The sequence below is a fragment of the Hyperolius riggenbachi genome, chromosome 2 (genome assembly GCF_040937935.1).
Source record: "Hyperolius riggenbachi isolate aHypRig1 chromosome 2, aHypRig1.pri, whole genome shotgun sequence".
NCBI lineage: Eukaryota > Metazoa > Chordata > Amphibia > Anura > Hyperoliidae > Hyperolius > Hyperolius riggenbachi.
Window position 1 is genome coordinate 566,340,634 of NC_090647.1, and position 12,827 is coordinate 566,353,460.

At 53.9% G+C, this 12,827-nt stretch overlaps 1 protein-coding gene across 1 annotated transcript in view; it reads left to right on the top strand.

The window, feature by feature from the left end:
* Window positions 1-12,827, top strand: part of SPAG17 (sperm associated antigen 17) — a 311,336-nt gene that overhangs the window by 269,628 nt on the left and 28,881 nt on the right. Inside the window, exons 37-38 of the mRNA XM_068270990.1 lie at window positions 11,607-11,661; window positions 11,932-12,034. Coding sequence (XP_068127091.1) covers window positions 11,607-11,661; window positions 11,932-12,034 — 158 coding nt within the window. The remainder of the gene's footprint in view (window positions 1-11,606; window positions 11,662-11,931; window positions 12,035-12,827) is intronic.

Below are 12,827 nucleotides of genomic sequence, written 5' to 3' on the forward strand. Positions count from 1 at the left end.
GGCTGGAGATCAGTAGATGTCACTGGTGCCAGGCTGGAGATCAGTAGATGTCACTGGTGCTAGCCTGGAGATCAGTAGATGTCACTGGTGCCAGGCTGGAGATCAGTAGATGTCACTGGTGCCAGGCTGGAGATCAGTAGATGTCACTGGTGCCAGGCTGGAGATCAGTAGATGTTGCTGGTGCCAGGCTGGAGATCAGTAGATGTTACTGGTGCCAGGCTGGAGATCAGTAGATGTTGCTGGTGCCAGGCTGGAGATCAGTAGATGTTACTGGTGCCAGGCTGGAGATCAGTAGATGTCACTGGTGCCAGGCTGGAGATCAGTAGATGTTGCTGGTGCCAGGCTGGAGATCAGTAGATGTTGCTGGTGCCAGGCTGGAGATCAGTTGATGTCGCTGGTGCCAGGCTGGAGATCAGTAGATGTTACTGGTGCCAGGCTGGAGATCAGTAGATGTTGCTGGTGCCCGGCTGGAGATCAGTAGATGTCACTGGTGCCAGGCAGGAGATCAGTAGATGTCACTGGTGCCAGGCAGGAGATCAGTAGATGTCACTGGTGCCAGGCTGGAGATCAGTAGATGTCACTGGTGCCAGGCTGGAGATCAGTAGATGTCGCTAGTGCCAGGCTGGAGATCAGTAGATGTTGCTGGTGCCAGGCTGGAGATCAGTTGATGTCGCTGGTGCCAGGCTGGAGATCAGTAGATGTTACTGGTGCCAGGCTGGAGATCAGTAGATGTTGCTGGTGCCCGGCTGGAGATCAGTAGATGTCACTGGTGCCAGGCTGGAGATCAGTAGATGTCACTGGTGCCAGGCTGGAGATCAGTAGATGTTGCTGGTGCCAGGCTGGAGATCAGTTGATGTCGCTGGTGCCAGGCTGGAGATCAGTAGATGTTACTGGTGCCAGGCTGGAGATCAGTAGATGTTGCTGGTGCCCGGCTGGAGATCAGTAGATGTCACTGGTGCCAGGCAGGAGATCAGTAGATGTCACTGGTGCCAGGCTGGAGATCAGTCAATGTTACTGGTGCCAGCCTGGAGATCAGTAGATGTCACTGGTGCCAGGCTGGAGATCAGTAGATGTCGCTAGTGCCAGGCTGGAGATCAGTAGATGTTGCTGGTACCAGGCTGGAGATCAGTAGATGTCACTGGTGCCAGGCTGGAGATCAGTAGATGTCACTGGTGCCCGGCTGGAGATCAGTAGATGTCACTGGTGCCAGGCTGGAGATCAGTAGATGTCACTGGTGCCAGGCTGGAGATCAGTAGATGTCACTGGTGCCAGGCTGGAGATCAGTAGATGTCACTGGTGCCAGGCTGGAGATCAGTAGATGTCACTGGTGCCAGGCTGGAGATCAGTAGATGTCACTGGTGCTAGCCTGGAGATCAGTAGATGTCACTGGTGCCAGGCTGGAGATCAGTAGATGTCACTGGTGCCAGGCTGGAGATCAGTAGATGTCACTGGTGCCAGGCTGGAGATCAGTAGATGTTGCTGGTGCCAGGCTGGAGATCAGTCGATGTCGCTGGTGCCAGGCTGGAGATCAGTAGATGTTACTGGTGCCAGGCTGGAGATCAGTAGATGTTGCTGGTGCCCGGCTGGAGATCAGTAGATGTCACTGGTGCCAGCCTGGAGATCAGTAGATGTTGCTGGTGCCCGGCTGGAGATCAGTAGATGTCGCTGGTGCCAGGCTGGAGATCAGTCAATGTTACTGGTGCCAGCCTGGAGATCAGTAGATGTCACTGGTGCCAGGCTGGAGATCAGTAGATGTCACTGGTGCCAGGCTGGAGATCAGTCAATGTTACTGGTGCCAGCCTAGAGATCAGTAGATGTCACTGGTGCCAGGCTGGAGATCAGTAGATGTCGCTGGTGCCAGGCTGGAGATCAGTAGATGTTGCTGGTACCAGGCTGGAGATCAGTAGATGTCACTGGTGCCAGGCTGGAGATCAGTAGATGTCACTGGTGCCAGGCTGGAGATCAGTAGATGTCACTGGTGCCAGGCTGGAGATCAGTAGATGTCACTGGTGCCAGGCTGGAGATCAGTAGATGTCACTGGTGCCAGGCTGGAGATCAGTAGATGTCACTGGTGCCAGGCTGGAGATCAGTAGATGTCACTGGTACCAGGCTGGAGATCAGTAGATGTCACTGGTGCCAGGCTGGTGATCAGTAGATGTCACTGGTGCCAGGCTGGAGATCAGTAGATGTCACTGGTGCCAGCCTGGAGATCAGTAGATGTCACTGGTGCCAGCCTGGAGATCAGTAGATGTCACTGGTGCCAGGCTGGAGATCAGTAGATGTCACTGGTGCCAGGCTGGAGATCAGTAGATGTCACTGGTGCCAGGCTGGAGATCAGTAGATGTCACTGGTGCCAGCCTGGAGATCAGTAGATGTCACTGGTGCCAGGCTGGAGATCAGTAGATGTCACTGGTACCAGGCTGGAGATCAGTAGATGTCACTGGTGCCAGGCTGGAGATCAGTTGATGTCGCTGGTGCCAGGCTGGAGATCAGTAGATGTTGCTGGTGCCCGGCTGGAGATCAGTAGATGTCACTGGTGCCAGCCTGGAGATCAGTAGATGTCACTGGTGCCAGGCTGGAGATCAGTAGATGTCACTGGTGCCAGGCTGGAGATCAGTAGATGTCACTGGTGCCAGGCTGGAGATCAGTCAATGTTACTGGTGCCAGCCTGGAGATCAGTAGATGTCACTGGTGCCAGGCTGGAGATCAGTAGATGTCACTGGTGCCAGGCTGGAGATCAGTAGATGTCACTGGTGCCAGGCTGGAGATCAGTAGATGTCACTGGTGCTAGCCTGGAGATCAGTAGATGTCACTGGTGCCAGGCTGGAGATCAGTAGATGTCACTGGTGCCAGGCTGGAGATCAGTAGATGTTGCTGGTGCCAGGCTGGAGATCAGTCGATGTCGCTGGTGCCAGGCTGGAGATCAGTAGATGTCACTGGTGCCAGGCTGGAGATCAGTAGATGTCACTGGTGCCAGCCTGGAGATCAGTAGATGTCACTGGTGCCAGGCTGGAGATCAGTAGATGTCACTGGTACCAGGCTGGAGATCAGTAGATGTCACTGGTGCCAGGCTGGAGATCAGTTGATGTCACTGGTGCCAGGCTGGAGATCAGTAGATGTTGCTGGTGCCAGGCTGGAGATCAGTCGATGTCGCTGGTGCCAGGCTGGAGATCAGTAGATGTTACTGGTGCCAGGCTGGAGATCAGTAGATGTTGCTGGTGCCCGGCTGGAGATCAGTAGATGTCACTGGTGCCAGCCTGGAGATCAGTAGATGTTGCTGGTGCCCGGCTGGAGATCAGTAGATGTCGCTGGTGCCAGGCTGGAGATCAGTCAATGTTACTGGTGCCAGCCTGGAGATCAGTAGATGTCACTGGTGCCAGGCTGGAGATCAGTAGATGTCACTGGTGCCAGGCTGGAGATCAGTCAATGTTACTGGTGCCAGCCTAGAGATCAGTAGATGTCACTGGTGCCAGGCTGGAGATCAGTAGATGTCGCTGGTGCCAGGCTGGAGATCAGTAGATGTTGCTGGTACCAGGCTGGAGATCAGTAGATGTCACTGGTGCCAGGCTGGAGATCAGTAGATGTCACTGGTGCCAGGCTGGAGATCAGTAGATGTCACTGGTGCCAGGCTGGAGATCAGTAGATGTCACTGGTGCCAGGCTGGAGATCAGTAGATGTCACTGGTGCCAGGCTGGAGATCAGTAGATGTCACTGGTGCCAGGCTGGAGATCAGTAGATGTCACTGGTACCAGGCTGGAGATCAGTAGATGTCACTGGTGCCAGGCTGGTGATCAGTAGATGTCACTGGTGCCAGGCTGGAGATCAGTAGATGTCACTGGTGCCAGCCTGGAGATCAGTAGATGTCACTGGTGCCAGCCTGGAGATCAGTAGATGTCACTGGTGCCAGGCTGGAGATCAGTAGATGTCACTGGTGCCAGGCTGGAGATCAGTAGATGTCACTGGTGCCAGCCTGGAGATCAGTAGATGTCACTGGTGCCAGCCTGGAGATCAGTAGATGTCACTGGTGCCAGGCTGGAGATCAGTAGATGTCACTGGTGCCAGGCTGGAGATCAGTAGATGTCACTGGTGCCAGCCTGGAGATCAGTAGATGTCACTGGTGCCAGGCTGGAGATCAGTAGATGTCACTGGTACCAGGCTGGAGATCAGTAGATGTCACTGGTGCCAGGCTGGAGATCAGTTGATGTCGCTGGTGCCAGGCTGGAGATCAGTAGATGTTGCTGGTGCCCGGCTGGAGATCAGTAGATGTCACTGGTGCCAGCCTGGAGATCAGTAGATGTCACTGGTGCCAGGCTGGAGATCAGTAGATGTCACTGGTGCCAGGCTGGAGATCAGTAGATGTCACTGGTGCCAGGCTGGAGATCAGTCAATGTTACTGGTGCCAGCCTGGAGATCAGTAGATGTCACTGGTGCCAGGCTGGAGATCAGTAGATGTCGCTAGTGCCAGGCTGGAGATCAGTAGATGTTGCTGGTACCAGGCTGGAGATCAGTAGATGTCACTGGTGCCAGGCTGGTGATCAGTAGATGTCACTGGTGCCAGGCTGGAGATCAGTAGATGTCACTGGTGCCAGCCTGGAGATCAGTAGATGTCACTGGTGCCAGGCTGGAGATCAGTAGATGTCACTGGTGCCAGGCTGGAGATCAGTAGATGTCACTGGTGCCAGGCTGGAGATCAGTAGATGTCGCTGGTGCCAGGCTGGAGATCAGTAGATGTTGCTGGTGCCAGGCTGGAGATCAGTCGATGTTGCTGGTGCCAGGCTGGAGATCAGTAGATGTTGCTGGTGCCAGGCTGGAGATCAGTAGATGTCACTGCTGGTGTCAGGCTGGAGATCAGTAGATGTCACTGGTGTCAGGCTGGAGATCAGTAGATGTTACTGGTGCCAGGCTGGAGATCAGTAGATGCCACTGGTACCAGGCTGGAGATCAGTAGATGTCACTGGTGCCAGGCTGGAGATCAGTAGATGTCACTGGTGCCAGGCTGGTGATCAGTAGATGTTGCTGGTGCCAGGCTGGAGATCAGTAGATGTCACTGGTGCCAGGCTGGAGATCAGTAGATGTCACTGGTGCCAGGCTGGAGATCAGTAGATGTCACTGGTGCCAGGCTGGAGATCAGTAGATGTCACTGGTGCCAGGCTGGAGATCAGTAGATGTCGCTGGTGCCAGGCTGGAGATCAGTAGATGTTGCTGGTGCCAGGCTGGAGATCAGTCGATGTCGCTGGTGCCAGGCTGGAGATCAGTAGATGTTACTGGTGCCAGGCTGGAGATCAGTAGATGTCACTGCTGGTGTCAGGCTGGAGATCAGTAGATGTCACTGGTGCCAGGCTGGAGATCAGTAGATGTCACTGGTGCCAGGCTGGAGATCAGTAGATGTCACTGCTGGTGTCAGGCTGGAGATCAGTAGATGTTACTGGTGCCAGGCTGGAGATCAGTAGATGCCACTGGTACCAGGCTGGAGATCAGTAGATGCCACTGGTACCAGGCTGGAGATCAGTAGATGTCACTGGTGCCAGGCTGGAGATCAGTAGATGTCACTGGTGCCAGGCTGGTGATCAGTAGATGTTGCTGGTGCCAGGCTTGAGATCAGTAGATGTCACTGGTGCCAGGCTGGAGATCAGTAGATGTCACTGGTGCCAGGCTGGAGATCAGTAGATGTCACTGCTGGTGTCAGGCTGGAGATCAGTAGATGTCACTGGTGCCAGGCTGGAGATCAGTAGATGTCACTGCTGGTGTCAGGCTGGAGATCAGTAGATGTCACTTGTGCCCGGCAGGAGATCAGTAGATGTCACTGGTGCCAGGCTGGAGATTAGTAGATGTCACTGGTGCCAGGCTGGAGATCAGTAGATGTCACTAGTGCCAGGCTGGAGATCAGTAGATGTCACTGGTGCCAGGCTGGAGATCAGTAGATGTCACTGGTGCCAGGCTGGAGATCAGTAGATGTCACTGGTGCCAGGCTGGAGATCAGTAGATGTCACTGGTGCCAGGCTGGAGATCAGTAGATGTCACTGGTGCCAGGCTGGAGATCAGTAGATGTCACTGGTGCCAGGCTGGAGATCAGTAGATGTCACTGGTGCCAGGCTGGAGATCAGTAGATGTCACTGGTGCCAGGCTGGAGATCAGTAGATGTCACTGGTGCCAGGCTGGAGATCAGTAGATGTCACTGGTGCCAGGCTGGAGATCAGTAGATGTCACTGGTGCCCGGCAGGAGATCAGTAGATGTCACTGGTGCCTGGCTGGAGATTAGTAGATGTCACTGGTGCCAGGCTGGAGATCAGTAGATGTCACTGGTGCCAGGCTGGAGATCAGTAGATGTCACTGGTGCCAGGCTGGAGATCAGTAGATGTCACTGGTGCCAGGCTGGAGATCAGTAGATGTCACTGGTGCCCGGCAGGAGATCAGTAGATGTCACTGGTGCCAGGCTGGAGATCAGTAGATGTCACTGGTGCCAGGCTGGAGATCAGTAGATGTCACTGCTGGTGTCAGGCTGGAGATCAGTAGATGTTACTGGTGCCAGGCTGGAGATCAGTAGATGCCACTGGTACCAGGCTGGAGATCAGTAGATGTCACTGGTGCCAGGCTGGAGATCAGTAGATGTCACTGGTGCCAGGCTGGAGATCAGTAGATGTCACTGGTGCCAGGCTGGAGATCAGTAGATGTCACTGCTGGTGTCAGGCTGGAGATCAGTAGATGTCACTGGTGCCAGGCTGGAGATCAGTAGATGTCACTGGTGCCAGGCTGGAGATCAGTAGATGTCACTGCTGGTGTCAGGCTGGAGATCAGTAGATGTCACTTGTGCCCGGCAGGAGATCAGTAGATGTCACTGGTGCCAGGCTGGAGATTAGTAGATGTCACTGGTGCCAGGCTGGAGATCAGTAGATGTCACTGGTGCCAGGCTGGAGATCAGTAGATGTCACTGGTGCCAGGCTGGAGATCAGTAGATGTCACTGGTGCCAGGCTGGAGATCAGTAGATGTCACTGGTGCCAGGCTGGAGATCAGTAGATGTCACTGGTGCCAGGCTGGAGATCAGTAGATGTCACTGGTGCCAGGCTGGAGATCAGTAGATGTCACTGGTGCCAGGCTGGAGATCAGTAGATGTCACTGGTGCCAGGCTGGAGATCAGTAGATGTCACTGCTGGTGTCAGGCTGGAGATCAGTAGATGTCACTGGTGCCAGGCTGGAGATCAGTAGATGTCACTGCTGGTGTCAGGCTGGAGATCAGTAGATGTCACTTGTGCCCGGCAGGAGATCAGTAGATGTCACTGGTGCCAGGCTGGAGATTAGTAGATGTCACTGGTGCCAGGCTGGAGATCAGTAGATGTCACTAGTGCCAGGCTGGAGATCAGTAGATGTCACTGGTGCCATGCTGGAGATCAGTAGATGTCACTGGTGCCAGGCTGGAGATCAGTAGATGTCACTGGTGCCAGGCTGGAGATCAGTAGATGTCACTGGTGCCAGGCTGGAGATCAGTAGATGTCACTGGTGCCAGGCTGGAGATCAGTAGATGTCACTGGTGCCAGGCTGGAGATCAGTAGATGTCACTGGTGCCAGGCTGGAGATCAGTAGATGTCACTGGTGCCAGGCTGGAGATCAGTAGATGTCACTGGTGCCAGGCTGGAGATCAGTAGATGTCACTGGTGCCAGGCTGGAGATCAGTAGATGTCACTGGTGCCCGGCAGGAGATCAGTAGATGTCACTGGTGCCTGGCTGGAGATTAGTAGATGTCACTGGTGCCAGGCTGGAGATCAGTAGATGTCACTGGTGCCAGGCTGGAGATCAGTAGATGTCACTGGTGCCAGGCTGGAGATCAGTAGATGTCACTGGTGCCAGGCTGGAGATCAGTAGATGTCACTGGTGCCCGGCAGGAGATCAGTAGATGTCACTGGTGCCAGGCTGGAGATCAGTAGATGTCACTGGTGCCAGGCTGGAGATCAGTAGATGTCACTGCTGGTGTCAGGCTGGAGATCAGTAGATGTTACTGGTGCCAGGCTGGAGATCAGTAGATGCCACTGGTACCAGGCTGGAGATCAGTAGATGTCACTGGTGCCAGGCTGGAGATCAGTAGATGTCACTGGTGCCAGGCTGGTGATCAGTAGATGTTGCTGGTGCCAGGCTTGAGATCAGTAGATGTCACTGGTGCCAGGCTGGAGATCAGTAGATGTCACTGGTGCCAGGCTGGAGATCAGTAGATGTCACTGCTGGTGTCAGGCTGGAGATCAGTAGATGTCACTGGTGCCAGGCTGGAGATCAGTAGATGTCACTGGTGCCAGGCTGGAGATCAGTAGATGTCACTGCTGGTGTCAGGCTGGAGATCAGTAGATGTCACTTGTGCCCGGCAGGAGATCAGTAGATGTCACTGGTGCCAGGCTGGAGATTAGTAGATGTCACTGGTGCCAGGCTGGAGATCAGTAGATGTCACTGGTGCCAGGCTGGAGATCAGTAGATGTCACTGGTGCCAGGCTGGAGATCAGTAGATGTCACTGGTGCCAGGCTGGAGATCAGTAGATGTCACTGGTGCCAGGCTGGAGATCAGTAGATGTCACTGGTGCCAGGCTGGAGATCAGTAGATGTCACTGGTGCCAGGCTGGAGATCAGTAGATGTCACTGGTGCCAGGCTGGAGATCAGTAGATGTCACTGGTGCCAGGCTGGAGATCAGTAGATGTCACTGGTGCCAGGCTGGAGATCAGTAGATGTCACTGGTGCCCGGCAGGAGATCAGTAGATGTCACTGGTGCCAGGCTGGAGATTAGTAGATGTCACTGGTGCCAGGCTGGAGATCAGTAGATGTCACTGGTGCCAGGCTGGAGATCAGTAGATGTCACTGGTGCCAGGCTGGAGATCAGTAGATGTCACTGGTGCCAGGCTGGAGATCAGTAGATGTCACTGGTGCCCGGCAGGAGATCAGTAGATGTCACTGGTGCCCGGCAGGAGATCAGTAGATGTCACTGGTGCCAGGCTGGAGATCAGTAGATGTCACTGGTGCCAGGCTGGAGATCAGTAGATGTCACTGGTGCCAGGCTGGAGATCAGTAGATGTCACTGCTGGTGTCAGGATGGAGATCAGTAGATGTCACTTGTGCCCGGCAGGAGATCAGTAGATGTCACTGGTGCCAGGCTGGAGATTAGTAGATGTCACTGGTGCCAGGCTGGAGATCAGTAGATGTCACTAGTGCCAGGCTGGAGATCAGTAGATGTCACTGGTGCCAGGCTGGAGATCAGTAGATGTCACTGGTGCCAGGCTGGAGATCAGTAGATGTCACTGGTGCCAGGCTGGAGATCAGTAGATGTCACTGGTGCCAGGCTGGAGATCAGTAGATGTCACTGGTGCCAGGCTGGAGATCAGTAGATGTCACTGGTGCCAGGCTGGAGATCAGTAGATGTCACTGGTGCCAGGCTGGAGATCAGTAGATGTCACTGGTGCCAGGCTGGAGATCAGTAGATGTCACTGGTGCCAGGCTGGAGATCAGTAGATGTCACTGGTGCCAGGCTGGAGATCAGTAGATGTCACTGGTGCCAGGCTGGAGATCAGTAGATGTCACTGGTGCCAGGCTGGAGATCAGTAGATGTCACTGGTGCCCGGCAGGAGATCAGTAGATGTCACTGGTGCCAGGCTGGAGATTAGTAGATGTCACTGGTGCCAGGTTGGAGATCAGTAGATGTCACTGGTGCCAGGCTGGAGATCAGTAGATGTCACTGGTGCCAGGCTGGAGATCAGTAGATGTCACTGGTGCCAGGCTGGAGATCAGTAGATGTCACTGGTGCCCGGCAGGAGATCAGTAGATGTCACTGGTGCCAGGCTGGAGATCAGTAGATGTCACTGCTGGTGTCAGGCTGGAGATCAGTAGATGTTACTGGTGCCAGGCTGGAGATCAGTAGATGCCACTGGTACCAGGCTGGAGATCAGTAGATGTCACTGGTGCCAGGCTGGAGATCAGTAGATGTCACTGGTGCCAGGCTGGTGATCAGTAGATGTTGCTGGTGCCAGGCTTGAGATCAGTAGATGTCACTGGTGCCAGGCTGGAGATCAGTAGATTTCACTGGTGCCAGGCTGGAGATCAGTAGATGTCACTGCTGGTGTCAGGCTGGAGATCAGTAGATGTCACTGGTGCCAGGCTGGAGATCAGTAGATGTCACTGGTGCCAGGCTGGAGATCAGTAGATGTCACTGCTGGTGTCAGGCTGGAGATCAGTAGATGTCACTTGTGCCCGGCAGGAGATCAGTAGATGTCACTGGTGCCAGGCTGGAGATTAGTAGATGTCACTGGTGCCAGGCTGGAGATCAGTAGATGTCACTGGTGCCAGGCTGGAGATCAGTAGATGTCACTGGTGCCAGGCTGGAGATCAGTAGATGTCACTGGTGCCAGGCTGGAGATCAGTAGATGTCACTGGTGCCAGGCTGGAGATCAGTAGATGTCACTGGTGCCAGGCTGGAGATCAGTAGATGTCACTGGTGCCAGGCTGGAGATCAGTAGATGTCACTGGTGCCAGGCTGGAGATCAGTAGATGTCACTGGTGCCAGGCTGGAGATCAGTAGATGTCACTGGTGCCCGGCAGGAGATCAGTAGATGTCACTGGTGCCAGGCTGGAGATTAGTAGATGTCACTGGTGCCAGGCTGGAGATCAGTAGATGTCACTGGTGCCAGGCTGGAGATCAGTAGATGTCACTGGTGCCAGGCTGGAGATCAGTAGATGTCACTGGTGCCAGGCTGGAGATCAGTAGATGTCACTGGTGCCCGGCAGGAGATCAGTAGATGTCACTGGTGCCCGGCAGGAGATCAGTAGATGTCACTGGTGCCAGGCTGGAGATCAGTAGATGTCACTGGTGCCAGGCTGGAGATCAGTAGATGTCACTGGTGCCAGGCTGGAGATCAGTAGATGTCACTGCTGGTGTCAGGCTGGAGATCAGTAGATGTCACTTGTGCCAGGCTGGAGATCAGTAGATGTCACTGGTGCCAGGCTGGAGATCAGTAGATGTCACTGGTGCCAGGCTGCAGATCAGTAGATGTCACTGGTGCCAGGCTGGAGATTAGTAGATGGCGTTGGTGCCAGGCTGGAGATCAGTAGATGTCACTGGTGCCAGGCTGGAGATCAGTAGATGTCACTGGTGCCAGGCTGGAGATCAGTAGATGTCACTGGTGCCAGGCTGGAGATCAGTAGATGTCACTGGTGCCAGGCTGGAGATCAGTAGATGTCACTAGTGCCAGGCTGGAGATCAGTAGATGTCACTGGTGCCAGGCTGGAGATCAGTAGATGGCGTTGGTGCCAGGCTGGAAATCAGTAGACTTGTCGTTAGGCCTCCTTTTGCCCTGTGCTAGTCTTGGGTGTGGCCTGGGTTTTGCCTAATAAGATATTGACTAAAATGTAGACCATATAATTATAGGGAGGTAGTATGGCTAAGATGTGGCACACCTCCTGCAGTGGGGTTCCTGTGGATTCTGCGGATTGGTAGAGAGTTGTATCATGATGTAATGGGTGAGGATGATGGGTGTTGTAGTTGCCATGTGATTGGCAGAGAAGGTGAGGTGTCTGCTGGGAAAGTTTTGTAATGTGTCTCTTCTGCTGACCTCTCGTCTCCTATTCTTATCTCTTTCATAGTCCTTGGCAGAGTCCCGGGAACCACCACACACCCCAAGCCTGGAGCATATTCACGGTAAAACAATACATATCTGCTAATATTGCAGTGAAATGGTCAGTTCAGGATAAAGAAATTGTATAAATGGCAAACACGCGGCATACAGCATTTGGACGCGAGCGCGATCTTGATTCTACTCCCCCTGAACCAGAATCGCAAAGCGATATCGCTGAAAAATGACAATTGTGTTTTGTGATCCGAGTGTGAGATTAGCCTAAAGCAGATGTATTGTGATTTCTGATGGTCGGAATTGTATCCCAACGTTTTCCTTGCTATTGCTGCTTTCAGGAGACATCGCCCAGGTGTACGAGAGCACAGTGTCTCCTCCACCTCCATTACCCCCAGTGATGGCCAGACCAGAGCGGAGCACACAGGACTGGGACGAGCTCAGGTACTGCTCTCCATGTCACTTCCTGTCTGTAACAAACTGCCACTCCCAGTCCTGCCCTTCCCCAGGCCAATATACGTGTCAATTCCTGTCCATAACAAACTGCCACTCCCAGTCCTGCCCTTCCCCAGGCCAATATACGTGTCACTTCCTGTCCATAACAAACTGCCACTCCCAGTCCTGCCCTTCCCCAGGCCAATATCTGTGTCACTAAGTTCCTGTCTGTTACACACAGCCGCTCCCATCCTGTCTTTCCTCAGGCCCATATCTGTGTCACTTCCCATGTGTGTAACACACAGCCACTCCTGGTCCTTCCCTTCCCCAAGCTTCTATCTGTGTCACTTCCTGTCTGTAGCACAGAACCACTTCCAGTCCTGCCCTTCCCCAGGCCAATATCTATGTTGTCACTTCCTGTTTGTAACACACAGCCGCTCCCATCCTGCCCTTCTTTAGGCCAATATTTTTGTCACTTCCTGTGTGTAACACACAGCCACTCCCAGTCCTGCCCTTCCCCAGGTCAATATTTGTGTCACTTCCTGTTTATAACAAATTGCCTCTCCCTGTACTGCCCTTCCCTAGGTCAATATCTGTGTAATTTCCTATCTCTGTAACACACAACCGCTCCCATCCCTAGGACAATATCAGTGTCACTTCCTGTGTGTAACACACAGCTGCTCCAAGTCCTGTCCTTCTCCAGGCCAATATCTGTGTCACTTCCTGTCTGTTACACACAGCCACTCCCAGTCCTGCCCTTCCCCAGGCCAATTATCTGTGTCACTTCCTGGAGTATTTGCAT